The sequence below is a fragment of the Lipotes vexillifer genome, unplaced genomic scaffold (assembly GCF_000442215.2).
Source record: "Lipotes vexillifer unplaced genomic scaffold, Lipotes_vexillifer_v1.1 scaffold1226, whole genome shotgun sequence".
Classification (NCBI taxonomy): domain Eukaryota; kingdom Metazoa; phylum Chordata; class Mammalia; order Artiodactyla; family Lipotidae; genus Lipotes; species Lipotes vexillifer.
The window spans coordinates 845,191-860,680 of NW_006784227.1; the positions used below are offsets into that span (position 1 = coordinate 845,191).

The 15,490-nt window shown below is 42.6% G+C and overlaps 1 protein-coding gene across 3 annotated transcripts in view; it reads left to right on the plus strand.

The window, feature by feature from the left end:
- MYO6 (myosin VI) overlaps positions 1-15,490 on the plus strand; it is a 117,084-nt gene that overhangs the window by 14,829 nt on the left and 86,765 nt on the right. Inside the window, exon 2 of one of the 3 annotated variants that reach the window (XM_007456605.1) lies at positions 10,997-11,139. In XM_007456605.1, coding sequence (XP_007456667.1) covers positions 11,023-11,139 — 117 coding nt within the window. In that variant the 5' untranslated portion in view covers positions 10,997-11,022. Of the gene's footprint in view, positions 1-10,987; positions 11,140-15,490 lie in introns of those variants that run through there. The other 2 variants (XM_007456603.1, XM_007456604.1) reach the window with 2 other exon arrangements.

Genomic DNA, 15,490 nt, shown 5'->3' on the forward strand with positions numbered 1-15,490 from the left:
TGTGGCCTCTCCCGTTGCGGAGCACAGGCTCCGGACGCGTAGGCTCAGCGGCCATGGCTCACGGGCCCAGCCGCTCCGCGGCACGTGGGATCCCCCCGGACCGGGGCACAAACCCGTGTCCCCTGCATCGTCAGGCGGACTCTCAACCACTGCACCACCAGGGAAGCGCCTTCCTGGATCCTAGTTTGCTTTCTATTGAGTCACATGAGACGCATGACATCAGCCCTTAACTTTAACCAAAGAAAATTGAGAATTAGCGTGAGGCCGAACAAGATGTGAACGGGTCAACACACTGTTCAGAAACACATCCCATGAGGTGTGTTCCCTGATGAATCAGGAGGAGCAGGGACCTGGGAGCTGCTGAAGATGTGCTGAGGCTCCCGTCTCAAGGGCCCTCAGGCACAAGTGGCTCTCCTTAGACTGTCTTCAGTATTTCAGGAAGCCTGGTGGCAGGTTTATATTTGCTGTGATGGAACTGGTCACTGAAGTGTCCCGTTTCTTTGTTTTTGGTTTCTCATCTCACTGCAGTAACACTAGCTATTTTTATAGGTGGCAGGACCGTGGAATTAGTCAGTTTAACAGATACCTGTTTTGTGCCAAGCATTGTTCTGGGCATCTAGGTTCATAGCAGTGAATAAAATAAAGTCCCTGGACTGAAGAAGCTTATATTCTAAGTAACTAAAACACACAGTAAGTTTGCCAGATGTTAAGTACTATAGGATTAGCAAGGCTGGGGAGAGCGTTAAGTTGTGCTGGTTTCGGGGGAGGATGGGCGGGCTTCCTGTTTGCAGGAAGCTGATGCAGGAAGCCTCCCTGAGAAGGTGACAGTGGAGCCAGGTCCCGAAGAAGGTACGGAGAAAACTGTCTTGCAGGCAGAGGGATTGCATCGGTAAAACACCGGAGGCCTGAAACACAAGCGTGCCTAGCGCGTTTAAAGAACAGCGCGGAGACCACCGCGAATGAAGTAAAGTGAGGGGGCGCTGGTGGGGCGGCATCAGAGGGGTTGGGCAGGGGAGAGCATCTGTGAAGGGTCTGCGGGCCCCCGGGAAGACTTGGGCTCTTATGTGAGTGAGGAGGGCGGCAGTGGCTTAGGTTGTGCCAGGGTCAGATTGACTGCTGTACCGGCCCTGACTCTGCGCGCGCCAAGGCGGAGAAGCTGCTGCGGGATCTTAGTGAGGGACTGGCAGTGCGGCCGACGGTTGGGTTCCCTGGTCGGGCCTCTTCAGGCTCTGGAGAGAATTTGAAGGTGGCGCCAAGAGGATTTGCTGAAGGACTGGATGCAGACCGGGAGAGGAAGAGGAGACTGGAGGATGACTTCACAGGTGTTGACGCGTACAAGCGTGAGGATGAAGTTGTCGTTGGATGAGAAAGGGGGGACCAAGCGAGGAAGGCGCAGGAAGGGGAGCTTGGGGGCCGTCGCAGGGCGAAGCTGGAGGCGGCCGCCGCCTCCTGAAGAGTGGAGCGGAGCAGCCCCTGAGCTCGAGGCAGCTGCAGTTCAGGCCGGGGGAGTCAGCTGTGGGCGGCACCCGCATGTGGGTCGCGCTTAGGGCCGTAGCGCTGGATGCGACAGGGCTAGGTGGGCGAGGAGAGTAGGTGGAGGGAATGCCCGGGCATTGGCCCCCCAAGAGTTTCTGATGGTGAAAAGATAAGGGGAGTGCAGCCGGGGGAGCTGAGGCGATCCAGGGAGCAGACCGAAGAGTGAGGGACCCTGAGGTCCCTGGAGGAGCTGCTGCAGGGCAGGGCCCTCGGCTCTGTCAGCTGAGGCTGCTTACTTGAGGAAGCCGGGGATCGAGACCTGCTCACGTGACTTGGCAGTGGGGGGGGAGGCCGCCGGAGGCCCTGAAGGCTGGGGATGCAGGCCCCATAGGCATGGGTTCAAGAGAGGACGAGAAGGGAGGAAATGGAGGCAGTGAGTGTGCGCAGTGAGTGGGAAAGCAGTCCACCCGTGAGGAGGGGGAAGTGGGTGATGAGAGGAAGAGGGAGAGAAAGAAGCAGAGAGGGACGTCGCCGAAGCGCTGGCTTTGCGTGGCCCGAGGGGGTAGGATCTGGGGGGTAAATACAGGGATTGGTCTTAGGTATGAGGAAGGCTCGCTTGGCCTCAGTAATAAACAGGAAAGCAGAATACATGGACACACGTACAGACTGGTGAGTTGATGTGGTGATGAAAGCTCGAGGAGTATTTGGTTATTTTAAAAAGTGAGAAAATTTGAATTTTTACGGATAGTTTGGTAGACACTTTGGTAGATACAGATAGTTTGGTCGACACTGTCATCAAAACACGTTGTAGAGTGGGGTTCAATAAATTAAATTTGAAAAGAAATTTGAAAAGACAGTTTGTTTCTCATTCTGTAGAATATCTGAACATTCTTATTGCATATTTTTACTGATAGGTCAGTTCAGAAAGAAACAACAATATAAAAATATCTCATAACTGTATCAATAAAGTGAAAAATTCCAACAACAGCCTCCAGTCCCTTTCGTTATCCCCGATTCTCAAGCTGCTCATTTAAATGCAGTATTAACTGGAAGTCAAAATTACCCCCCATGTATCATGAGGTTTACCTTTCAGCACAGAGCACCCAAGCCAGAAACTTTTAGTTTGTGCTTGCCTGTAATCTACCCATGAAAGAATTTAAATCCAAGTTAAGACTTTACAAATAAGAAATAATAAACATTTTAATGCTTATGAAAGAAGTGGTAAGAGGGTTTTCATAAAGCCTTTACATATCTTTTAACCTTCATTTATTTCTTATGCCATTAAAACATAGGTTAGGACAGCAGAGTATTATACAGCTGGGGTTTTTTTCCGGATCTGGTGACAAATACAAACCCCTGTGTGCACAAGAAGCTTGAAGCAAAGCTGTGCAGTGCAGTGCAGTGCCGTGCCGTGATGATGAGTTTGGACTCGGGGTCACACAGGATTCATATCTCGCCTCTACACTCATTTCTCAGTTGTCTCTATATGGGCAACTTGCCCAAACTTCCAAACCTCACTTTCAAAACGGGAGTGGTAGCTGCCTCCCAGAGCTGTAAACATGGAGTGAGGTAACATGTCGGAGTGTTTTAGTGTGACGCCTGTACATAGTGAAGGTCTGTGAAATGTTGTGAATCTGTGGTTTCCTTTGACCACTTGAATGAACTCCATCCCAGCTGTGAGAAGAAGAGTCACTGTGTCTTCAGTTCCTGTTCTGAGTGGTATATGTGTGCACATACCCACACACACAGCCCAAGTTAGTAGAGTTAGAAACAAAACCAAACCTTAGTCTTATAAATTACGTGAGAACTTCATTGAATATCCTGGATTATACTGGCTCATTTATGAAAGAGTGATAGAAATGACAATGGAGCAGCGCCTTCCACCCTTCCTTTTTAATTAGTGTCTCTCCTGGTTTATTCCTCCAGTCATAGCATTTGAGAAGTTTTGCTGGTTTGTTTGTTTAACGAGTTCCTACCTCAGGAGAACTGTGTGGCCTGAATTGGATTGGACTTGGGACCACCTCTTAAAACGACCCTGCTGCTCAGAGGTGAAAATATTCAACTCCTGTTTTGGGACATTTTAGGAGAGTTCAAATGCCAGAGATGTCACAGATGTGTTTAAAGGCCTAAGGATTGTTCAGACTTCTTGTCACCTTGATTGATGATAGTGTACAGTCTAGACTGTGGTTTTGATCACACACAGACCTTTGGTTCCTGACAACTTTGAATAACATTGAACTGGGGCCTGCAGTTTAAGCTGCAGAACGTTTCAATTTGAGCAGAGTAGGGCCATTTTACACAGGCGGGGTCATCCTAGAGAAAAGGCCTTTCTTTGGCTTGAAGACCAACGTGGTTTCTTGAAATTTGATTGCTCTTTTCATTAGCCACTTATTGGGAGGTTAACGTGGTCCCTTGGTGGAGAAAATGAAGAAGTCTTCAGTCTTTTACAAACTCCTCTTTTGAAAGACCAACAAACTTTTAAGAAGTAACTTTTGAATCTAGCACTAATTATCCAGGGAAGGGTCTGGATGTAATCATTGGATGATAAATAAAATCTTATTATTAGTCACAGGATGTGGAAAATTTAAATCACCTGGCATAAATTAATATCTTGCTGTTATATTCTGGTATTTTAACATCTGTAATAGAAATTTTGAGCTTCTGAAGTAAACTGGGATGTTTAGTCTCTGAATAATACAGAACTTTCTTTAGAATGATCTAAGCTGTGGCCAGGTTATCTTGGTATATAGGTTGTCTGCATGTATTATTTGAATTATGTCTAAATTCAAATCTGTTTTGTGATAGTAATTTATGTAGGAGTTTATAGCTTAAATATAGTTATGATTTCTGTAAAACCTATAAGAAAATCATATAACCAATTCTCATAATTCAGGTTATATGTATTTGGAGTAATTTGCCTGATTGTATCAGTTTTCAGATCATCTTATAAAATATCTTAAATATTTAAGAACCATATAATAAGCTTATTAATAAAATATTTGCCTTATTTTTTATCCTCCTCTTTTGTTAGCTAGTTCATCTTAGCTATACCAGTTAAGCTAGTTAACCGTGGTGTTCTGAGGCTGTTTCGGAAGAGTCAGGTGGTAATGGGCTTAGCTTGAAACACCAGTGGATACATTGGGCTTTCTGAAGTTATATTTGGAAGTACAATATAACCTTTGTAAAAACGGTCACTCATTAGGATCACTCACTAGGCTGTGATTCGGTCACTCATTACGCTGTGATGAACTGGACCTAGTACTACGGAAATCTGAAGGAATGTCATAGCTGGTCTAGACATTGCTCCTTTTGTATGTCTTACACTAAAAAACATTAGAGCTCTGTATTTTCTTGTCCATATCTAAGCCTAAAAAACAGTAGCTAGCACTTAGTAGGTACTCAGTGAATACACATTGAAAGAGTAAGTGAGTGAATACCAAAATTACTTCTTAATTGAATTCAGGTAGTCAGGTTTTAGAACTTATCTTTAGATGTTTTCTTATTTTATTTCTTTGTCAGGAGTTTGTATTCTGTGGTAGGTATTTTCTCCCCGTTGTTAATGAATATTGCTGATAAAATCAAGACATTCACAGTCAATTTTAATATGAATGTGTTGCAGTGAATGCATAATACCGTATTATGGCAATTAAGTAGTTCCCATACTTTATTACTAGCTGAACAAGGTTAACTGGGAAATGTTTTCTAGGAAGGCCTTTTAAAAGGTAATTTAGTGACTAAAGGGAAACGTGCTGAAATATTTTTGAGAATTTTGGTGTATAAGTAAGTTCTTAGGGAACTGAAACACTCAATGAAAGACTGTGCTAGGTACACACAAAATGCACCAGCCACTGGCCAACGGTTACCTGGTGCCCAGTTTTCTCACAGTGTCTGGACACCCGGGAAGCTAATAGCCTTCAGGATACACTGATACAGATGAGAGAAGTTGCCAGTTTCAAGCTTGTGTGCCAAAGGTGCACATAACATTCTTTTGATCAACAGGGCCGGGGCCTGGCCAGATGAAAGAGTAGTCCTTTTAAAAGAGAATTTGATACATCTACACAGCTCCCTTACCCCCAGTTAGAATTTAAGATCCTGGAGGGCAGGGATTTTTGCCAGTTTGGTTTACTGCTCTATTCCAAGTGATTGTTTTCCTGTTGGAAGGCTCCGTGAGGCCAGCCCATGTCTTTTTTTTCCGGCCTATCATTATATCTTTAGCAGCTAGCAGTATGTGTTATATACTAGGTGGTCAAATAAATAATAGTTTACAGAATGAATGACTGTGGAAGGCAAGTCTTATAAGGGTTCTTCTTTCCCTGTTTAATGCTTCTTCCTTGCTTTTTTGGTATCTTACGCCAGCTCTTTCAGCTCAATTCTAAATTAACTTTAGCTAGTACTCAATGTCTAATACCCGAGCTAATAAAAACAAGGCATTGTCATTTATCACAATCACAAGTTTAAAAGGGTAATCTTTGAAGGTGATGGCGGCATAGCGGGTGATGGCTCCTATTTGGTGGGCTGTGTCTACCTGTTCGGCTCCGGGTACATGGTCCCTTTTGGGATCATCACTGGAGTTCCCGAGAAAAAAGAACATGGATGGATATGTATGTATTTGTCACCCTGGCCTCCAGTACGTTTGCTCTCCAGGGAGCCTCTTGGTGATCTGCTTTTCGCTTTTCAACAAAGCCTAAATGAAAGTTCTCATAGTACCTCTGACAGGCTACAGATTGCGTTTCTATCGACTGCTACAGTGCTTACTTTAAAAATATCAGCTGTCAGTTAAATGCTAAAAATGAGATAATTTTCAGTTGATGATAGCGTATTATAGAGCATTCTCTCTCTTCCTGAATAACTTAAGGAATTTCAAGAATTTTAAATTTGCTTAGCCAGCCCCAGAGCTTATCATTTTTTCTTTTGTATTCCTGCAGTGCATATGTAGTCAGCTCTTAATGTGTTTATGGTTTTTAGTACAGTAGCACCTGTTTAACTGCTCTTCCTGTGCAGACCTGCTTAATATGTATGAGTGTTGCTTGTATGGGTTTTCTGAATGCTTTTATGGGGACAAATAGTAATATGTCAAAAGAATTTTCTTTTGTGGAATGAATAAATCAGACTTCATTAATGAAGGGTAATTTATGTTATAAATAATTAGGATTCCAAAACTAATTAAATGAAGCCTTATTTTAAAAGAGGTTTTATTTTCATGAAAGCCTTGCACTCAGTAGAAGATAATCTTTAATTTAATAGAGGGGGGAGTGAGTGTCTACCAGCTCCTCCAGGTACAAGTTACATCATCGACTCAGAGTTACAGAAAGATAAGTTCAGATCAGAATCTGGGCCAGACTGGCCTGGTCCAGAGGCAGTGGGTGTGTTTGATAGTGGTGTTCACAGTGGCTCTTCTGGGGTCATACTGCTCCAGTTTGAACTGGTAATTTGCCTAAGTGCCGAGTTCTAGGTTGGAGATCATTTTCCGTCAGAATTTTAAAGGCATTGCTTTATCGATTTCCTGCTTTCAGTGTTGCTGAAGCCATTTTGATTCATGATCCTTTGGATATGACGCATGTTTTTTCCCCCCTTTTTCTCTCATTTCTCTGAAAATGTGCAGCATCTTCTATTTCTGGTGTTCTGAAATGTGGCATGTTGTCCTTTTGTCTGTCTTTTTCCAGTTATTGTGTTGAGGACTTAATTGGCATTTTGGCTAGACTCTAGAAAATCATGCCTTTCAGTTCTGGTGAATTTTCTTTGGATATTGGAAAGCTTTCTCCCCTCTCTGTTTTGAAGGGAACAGGATGTCTGTTTTACCTGGTATTTTGATGCTGAATCTTTTTACTTGTCTCATTTTTATATCTGTTTTTCTTCTACTTTTTCTTTTTTTGCCCTCCACTTTCTAGCTCTTTTTTTTTTCTTTCTTGGCTTTCTGAAAAAGATAGTCTCAACTTTATTTTCTCTACCTTCTAGTGAATATTTCATTTCCGTTATTACGTTCTTAAAGAAAAATTATTCTGACACCTGTTAAAATGACAAAGACGACGTTATTCATGACTATCGCAGTAGGAGTGTATTAGCCTGCTTGGGCTGCCATAATAAAATACCATAGACTGGGTGGCTTAAACAACAGACATTTATTTTCTCACAGTTCTGAGGGCTGGAAGTCTGAGATCAGGTGCCAGCATGGTCGGGTTCCGGTGAGGACTCTCGTTCTGGGTTTCAGACGGCTGCCGCTCGCGTGGCCTTTCCCTATAGTGTGTGCATTGAGGTAGAGAGATGTCTCTCTTCCTCTTTTGGTAAGGCTACCAATCCTATTGGATTAGGACCCCACCCTTATGATCTCATTAGCTGTGATTACCTCCTGTCTCCAAATACAGTCACGTGGGCGATTACAGCTTCAACATATGAATGTTTGCGGGGGGAACACAATTCAGTCCATAGCAGACACATACACTCAGCCTATAACAAAGGGGTATTACAACAGGGAGAACGATTGGGCTCCACTTTGAATGCAGCAAAGACAGCTGGGGATTTATAGCCAGTGAGCAGAGTGCAGGGGTCAGCGGATGAAAAAGACTAAGTGGAAACAGCACAGGTAGGGGATGCTTGCTCAACTGACTTAAAGGGATTCTTTTTGAAGGCACATTAAGGATTTATATACCAAAGGTAGGGGATGAGGAGCTTGATAAGATATCAAGGGTGAGAGAATTTCTCTAAACCGGCTTAGCAGGATTCTTGCTAAAACTGGCCTCTGTAGGCCGAACAAGGACAGCACAGACTCGAAGGCCTAGCGGAGGCCTCGTCAAGAAGAGGGCTCAGAGGTGCTGTCGTCTCCCTCCTTGTGCACTGATGTCTTTAATTTAAAGACTCTTTTTACTGTAGATTTAGGGGTTTGAGGAAGGAGCAGCATTGGATGTGTAGCTTTAAATCTGGTATCTTAATTGGGAAGCTGCAGCAAGTGGTTCAAAACGGGAAAACGATTTAAGTAGTTCAAGGAAATTTGACATTCTTTTTTGATTTTGTGGGGTTTGCTTCACTGTGATTTTTTCTTCAGATACCTCATGATTCCTAAATGATCCCTCATGACTATTCTATAATTTCCCTTTGTATTTAGAACTATCACAAGACCGTTTACTTGAAATTTAGTGGTGGCTTCGAACAAGGGATATGGGGGACTGTAAGGGAAGAGGTGTCGCTAGCATCTGTTGGGTGCCATTAGAATGGGGATCTCAATTTTACGTCACTTAATCCTCATAGCAATTCTGTAAGGTAAGTGATATTGTCACTTATGGGTAAGGATAAAGATAATGATCAGAGAGATTAAGTAACTTACTTAAGAGCTAGTCAGACAGTGGTGGAGCTTAATTTCAAGCCTAGGTTTTAAGACCTTTCAAGTCTTTCTAGGAGAGCATCTCCTTTTACTCCTCACAAGCTGTGTGAACAGTTCATTCAGTCACTCGGTGAAGGTTGGGTTGCCTGCTCCGTGCTGGGCCTTGGCGACACATGAGGGCTAGGCCATGCCCTGATACAACAGGAATGTCACGATCAGACTTACTTTCAGTAGGATTTCTGCTGATCTGTGCATACTGGCAAGAGTGGGAGCAGGTGGCTAAGTTAATTACAGGAGTCCTGGTAAAAGGCCATGTTGGTTTTGACCAGGAAGGCAGAGCAGATCCAGAGAAGTGGGTGGGTTTGAGATACCCTATTGGAGGTTAGGGGACCGACAGGATTAGGGGGTGATAGGGGTTTGGAAGGAGCTGGAAGAATTGACCATGACTCTGGGTTTGATTTAAAATGAATGGTGTTGGTGCCTTTAGTGATATAATGAATGTGGTGGAACAGAGTAATAATATAATAATAACAATGTTACATCTGTTAGATATCTCCATGAGGAGGTGTCCAGTACGCAGGTTAAAGACCTGGGAACTCAGTGGTGCTGTATAGGCCGGAGAAGTCAATTTGGGCATCACTTACATATAGATTCTATTTAAAGCATGGGACTAGATATGATTATTTAGGGAAGGTGTGTGGACGTAGGTGTGTGAAGGTGCAGTAATGCGGATCTGAAGCAGTGTTACTCATTCACTTCTGTGGAGAACCCTCAGTTAATTTCTTAACACTGAATGGCACTGAAACCTAGTCGCATTTACTGCATGGGGACAGCAGAAGCCATCCTGTAGCCATGGCATGGAAGACATTAACTAGCAAGCACGTTGCAGACTTGCCAATAGTTAGCAGTTTTTAGATTGAACTATATATCAGACATCCTTGTCTAACGTGAGAGGCTAGGCCTGATGGAACATCCATGTGGGAAATCCCAGATCTGAGGACGCCACACAAGAGGCGAGTTACGGCACACGCGTCTTCTTCAAGTGTAGATAAGTAAGGAAAAGTAAGTTCCCGCTGAGGTGCTGAAACTAGGACGTCTGGGATCACTCACTAGGTGATTCATTATAACACGTTAGTCTCACAGAATCCAAGCTCATCAAAATTAAATATTTTATATTTTATGGACCCTTTGGGATACTCTCAAAAGACGGAATTGTAAATGTTGGGTCTGAGAATGCCAAGCATGAAAGCAGCTTTCTAGGAATGCTTGAAAAACTAGCCTAGAATTCAAAATAGGCAAAACCTGGAAACAATATAAACGTTCATGTCCAGGACAGCAGGTAGACAACTGTGGCATGTGATTCAGTGGGTTAGTGTACACAGCAGCTTGGCTGAACATCAGAACATTTTGTTGAATGAAAGAAGCCATACACAGAAGCATGCGTACTGAACAGTGGGTGCCTGTGGAGGTAGGGATCGACCAGAAGGAGGCACAAGGGAACTTTCTGGTGCGATGGAAATGTTCTGTCTGTTGATTGGGGTGTTTGTTGAACAGGTATGTCCAGGTGTGGAAACTCACCAACTTGTATCCTTAGAATTTGTACATTTCACTGTATGTAAGTTTTATTACCTCAGTAAAAAAATAAGAAGACAACAAAGCAGTATGCTCAGTGGTTCTGTGGGTATCCCTCTAGGGAGCACAGGGGTGGGGCATCGGTGTAGTCTCAGCTTGTCAGGGAAAGTCTCCCAGAGGAAGTAACCTCTCCTGTGTCTCATTTTTATCCCTCAGGGTCTAAGATAGACTTATTGTTCAAGTCTTAGCCAACTCCACACAATAACATCTCCTCTTCGGATGACTGTTTAATTTATTGTGCAATCGGGAATACTTCAGGCAGTAAAAAGGAGTGGTAGTATAAATTACAGTGGGCAAGAGGTAAAAACTGTGACCATTGGCTCTCTCTTTCTGCGTTGCTCAAAGTGTAGCTGGTTCTCACTGCAGTCACCACCGAAGGAAGACGGTGGCAAAGCAGGTGTTCCCGGCGGTACAGGGGTGGGTGCAGCGGGATGGCAGGGGGCGGGGATTACCCCTGCAGGGGTGCTCGTGTGTTTCTAAGAATCGCGATTTACATGTTAACTGAAAAAAAGATTGTTATCTTTTTTCATTTCCAGAGTTACTCACGTTGCTTTGTTCATTCCTTTGAAACAGGAGATAGTGGATAGCTCCCTTCAGAAATGGAGGACGGGAAGCCCGTTTGGGCGCCGCACCCTACGGATGGATTTCAGATGGGCAATATCGTGGATATTGGCCCTGACAGCTTAACGATTGAACCCTTGAACCAAAAAGGCAAGGTAAGAAGTTTCTCAGAAAGATTTCGGAATTTGATTTGTGTCTGTAGGTATCTCCCTTTTTCAGTGAAGTAGGTATTTTTTTAGCACAATATAGGGGAAAGCGGTTTTCTGGTCAGTGAATCCTACTTTTCTCCTGAGTTGTGTGATTAAGTCAGAAGTGCATACCCTAGGGGGAAAATGGTGTCCCATCGTAAAATCAGACAGTAGTTTAGTGAGCCTTTCATTAGCATATTCTTAAGAAGAAATAGCTATATAACAAAATATAAACAATAACATTTTTTATTCCTTAAGCCATATAACTAAAGTTATGAATATATCTGTGATGTATTCAACATGTTACCAAGTAAAAATATAAAAAGTGAATGGGATTATGTTATGAAATTTTGCTTTTTGTTTTTTAGCTTCCGGATGATTCTTTTTTTAATCTTTTTTTATTGAAGTATAGTTGATTTACAATGTTGTGTTAATTTCTGCTGTACAGCACAGTGATTCAGGTATACACACTTTTTAAAAATATTCTTTTCCATTATGGTTTATCACAGGATATTGAATATAGTTCTCTGTGCTGTACAGGAGGACCTTGTTTATTTATTTATTTATTTTAAAGTTTATTTATTTTATTTTTGGCTGCGTTGGGCCTTCGTTGCTGGTGCACGGGCTTTCTCTAGTTGGGGCGAGCGGGGGCTACTCTTCGTCGTGGTGCGCGGGCTTCTCATTGCAGTGGCTTCTCTTGTTGCGGAGCACGGGCTCTAGGTGCGCGGGCTTCAGTAGTTGTGGCTTGCGGGCTCTAGAGAGCAGGCTCAGTAGTTGTGGCGCACGGGCTCAGTTGCTCTGTGGCATTTGGGATCTTCGCGGACCAGGGATTGAACCCATGTCCCCTGCATTGGCAGGCGGATTCTTAACCACTATGCCACCAGGGAAGCCCGGACCTTGTTGTTTATCCATTCTATATATAATAGCTTACATCTGCTGTTAATTATTTTTTAAAAAGCTTTTATATTTACTTAAACTTATTATCATGTGATTGTAGTAAAAATATTTCTATTAAATAAAGATATTTAAGTCTTAAGCATAACTGTCTGTTATTATTTTTGTTGTAATGGTACTTTTTAAAACATAAAAGCATACTTTAGTTCTGTACACATGGTGTCTGTTTCCTTTTAGGCTTAGACATAGACTCGACAATATAACAAAATGAAAAGTATGGGGGAAAAGTGACCTGGAGTCTTTTCAGCCTTCATGGGGACTGCAGGGCCTACCTATTTTGTGGGAGAGCTTAACACTTTTCAGTTTAATCAGTGTTCCCCTTAAGCAGGACTTCTGACTAAATTAAATTTGTTGATGTAATTTCTGTTTACTTTAGACTCTGCCAGTGTTCATGAATAATTTATGTTCTACTGATACATGGTTAACTAATGCCATATGACTGCCATCCTTCTGGGAACCTTAGAAAAACAAGGTGGATCTCTCCTGAGGTCTGTTCACAGAGAAAACTATTCTGTTACTGTAAACAACCCAGGAACCTAAATGCATAATATATAATGTGCCATGTTAGCGACGGCCAATTAAAGATACCCTCAGGAAAGAAAAGACAAAGTGTTTCTAGTTTTTCCTCTTATTAACAAGTACCTATTTGTACTTACAATGCAGTACATGTTCTAAAAAAAGAAAGAATTAAAAAAAAGAAACTCAATTATTTTTATTTATTTGAAGTTGTAGGGGAGGAAGAATTTTCCTCTACCCTTTTGGGTCTCTGGCTGGGCCTGAAAATTAAATTGACATAAGACACATTCACAGTAGGAAAGCATACAACTTTTATCAGATTTTTACATGTACATAGCAGCCTTCACAAGAGAATGAAGAATTGAAGAAGTGACCAGAGCAGGAAGCTTTTATATCTTTTAGACAAAGAAACAATACATTTGTGAAGAATTGATAAGGCAAAGGGGTCTGGGCTAGGGGTGGTAAATGGTGGAGAAGTGGTCAGGAAGGTAAGGGTTAGTCTGGCAAGACAAGGATTGTTTGCACAGATTTCTCTTGGTCTCCATTCCCTCCGCTGGTGATAAGAATGTCTTCTTTCCTCCTGGTAGAGAGAGGGCACCTTGCACGTGGGAGTTTTATCTCCTGCTCTCAGGAATAAAAAGGGTCAGAGTGCCCTTCTTACATCTGTTGTTTCTCAAGTGCCTTTAACTCAAGATAATCAGTATGCCAAAGTAGCATGTTTTGGGGTGACAGAAATTTAGTGAGCCTTTCATTATCTTTCAAAGTCTCTTTTCATTTTTGTTTAACATATCTTATAAGCACAGTAAATCAAAAGCCCCAAATGAAATGAAAAGTATATTTCCTAGTTATATTTCGTTATATGTATTCTCTTATATCCATAAGTATCAGTTCAGGGATAGAAGAAACTTTATTTATGGGTATATGCTTTTTTATAGTTTAAGTATTTTGTGCTTTCAGTTGTGCCTTATTAGTATTAATCAGGTGCACACACAGAACCAATAAAAACACTTAAAATTCAAATTGTGGCGTCATGAAAACTTCATGGATCGTAGATTATTTATAAACTAAAGGTGAAGCTTCTTTTCACAAAATCTTTTTGAAAGTTAACCAATTCTCAGGGATTTCTTTTCATCTTAAACCCCTCCCTGCCCCCACTTTGTGATCAGGGTCTTAATAAATTGTGAAGTGTCATAACAACCGTGTGGTTAAAAAGATCCGTAAGAGAAGCAGTCTTTTGTGTAGATGATTCACGGAGTAGAGATCATCAGCGTTTAAAAATGAAGGAAGTGTGTGAAGCAACGGACGAGTCAAGTGGATCTGTTTGCTGATACAGTAGAAGCATAGAAGAGGGAGCGATGAGCTCTAGTGGGGAACCTGTCTGTTGATAGCAGTGCCTTTTAAAGTTTTTCAGTCGTGGCCCGTCGTAAGAAATAGATTTGAAATCGCGTTAGGTATACGTATTATTCATGTGTGTGTACGTGTGTACTGACGACAAATAGATTTTACGTGTCAACAAGTATATGCATCGTGTGTGTGTGTGTGTGTGTGTGTGTGTGTGTGTGTGTATTCAAATGCAACATCCTTACCATCTGTGATGCATTCTGATATTTTCTAATATCTTTTATTCTGCTAAAAATGCCATCTTGAACTGCTCCGTTGATTTCATGTTCCATATTCGCAGCTGACTGGCCTGCAGGCTAAAGCCCTAAACACATGGCATTTAAGGGTCTACCTTTCCCTGTCTGTGTTGCCCATCTTGTCTTTTGTCGACCAGCAGTCTCCCCCTCATTCTCTTGCCCTTATGCTGAGTCTTATGTGTCTTTCTCCTCCTCTTCCAGCCTTCCTCCCAGGGTTTATCAGGTCCTCAGGGAGCCAGGTGGCGCTGGGCTCTGTGTGTCGCCACTCACAGTACTCCTTTTGCCTGGAATGCCGCCCTCCGCAGCTCTGTGCTTATTTAGCAAATACTCATTCGTCTCTCAGGAGCGACTGAGGTCACCTCCTTTATGAAAGTTTTCCACAGATGCCCTGTGTCTTCCTCCTCCTCCCATGCAGTGGAGTTTACCGGTGATTACTCTTTGCTTTGAGGAGTGGTATATACCTTCTTCGCCTGCCGTAACGCTACTGGAGACATCCGTTTACATTTCTCCCCTCCCCGCTAGACTGTAATCTTCTCAAGTGCAGGCGCTCTTTTCTTTGTCCATGTTGTCATGGAGCTGGGTGCACTGTGTTTGCTGGGTGGTAGGTGTTTACTGTGATCTCTTGATAGGAGAAAAAGCCTCCTTCCTCTAAAAGAAAACAGTTGCCTTAATGAAACAGATTTCCTCCTTCTCACTGAGTAGGTGGTAGAGGGGAGGAGGAGATGGGGGCTGGTGATCATTTGGGGGGGTGAAAAAGGATCGAGAGAAACAGTTTTTTAGACTCATTACAGGCCTTTCAGCCCCAAGATTATTAACCTTCCCATTCTAGGAACTCTGTGTCCTGCACCCCATTTATGGAGCCAACACCTGGGGTCTGGGGAGGCTTTAGCCCCATTGCTGAGGCTGTGAAAGTGGCATGTAGATCTGTGACATTAGCGGTGATTTCTGAACGTGTTCTTCCTGTAGAATCATTGTTATAAATTGTGGATTGTTTTATAGTACCATAATATGCTTAATGTACGTTATGGACTAGTTCTGAATTTGTGATTTATCCTTTAAACCTTTCCTCCTTTATTAACGTTAAGAACATGTGTAGTGGGTTCCAACTAATTAACTTCTAGAGTTTTCAGGGCATAACAGTTTTCTAATTTGGGTGTGACTTTGAATTGAGGTATAGCACTAGTAGCCTGGATTTTCTTCTGTAAAGTACA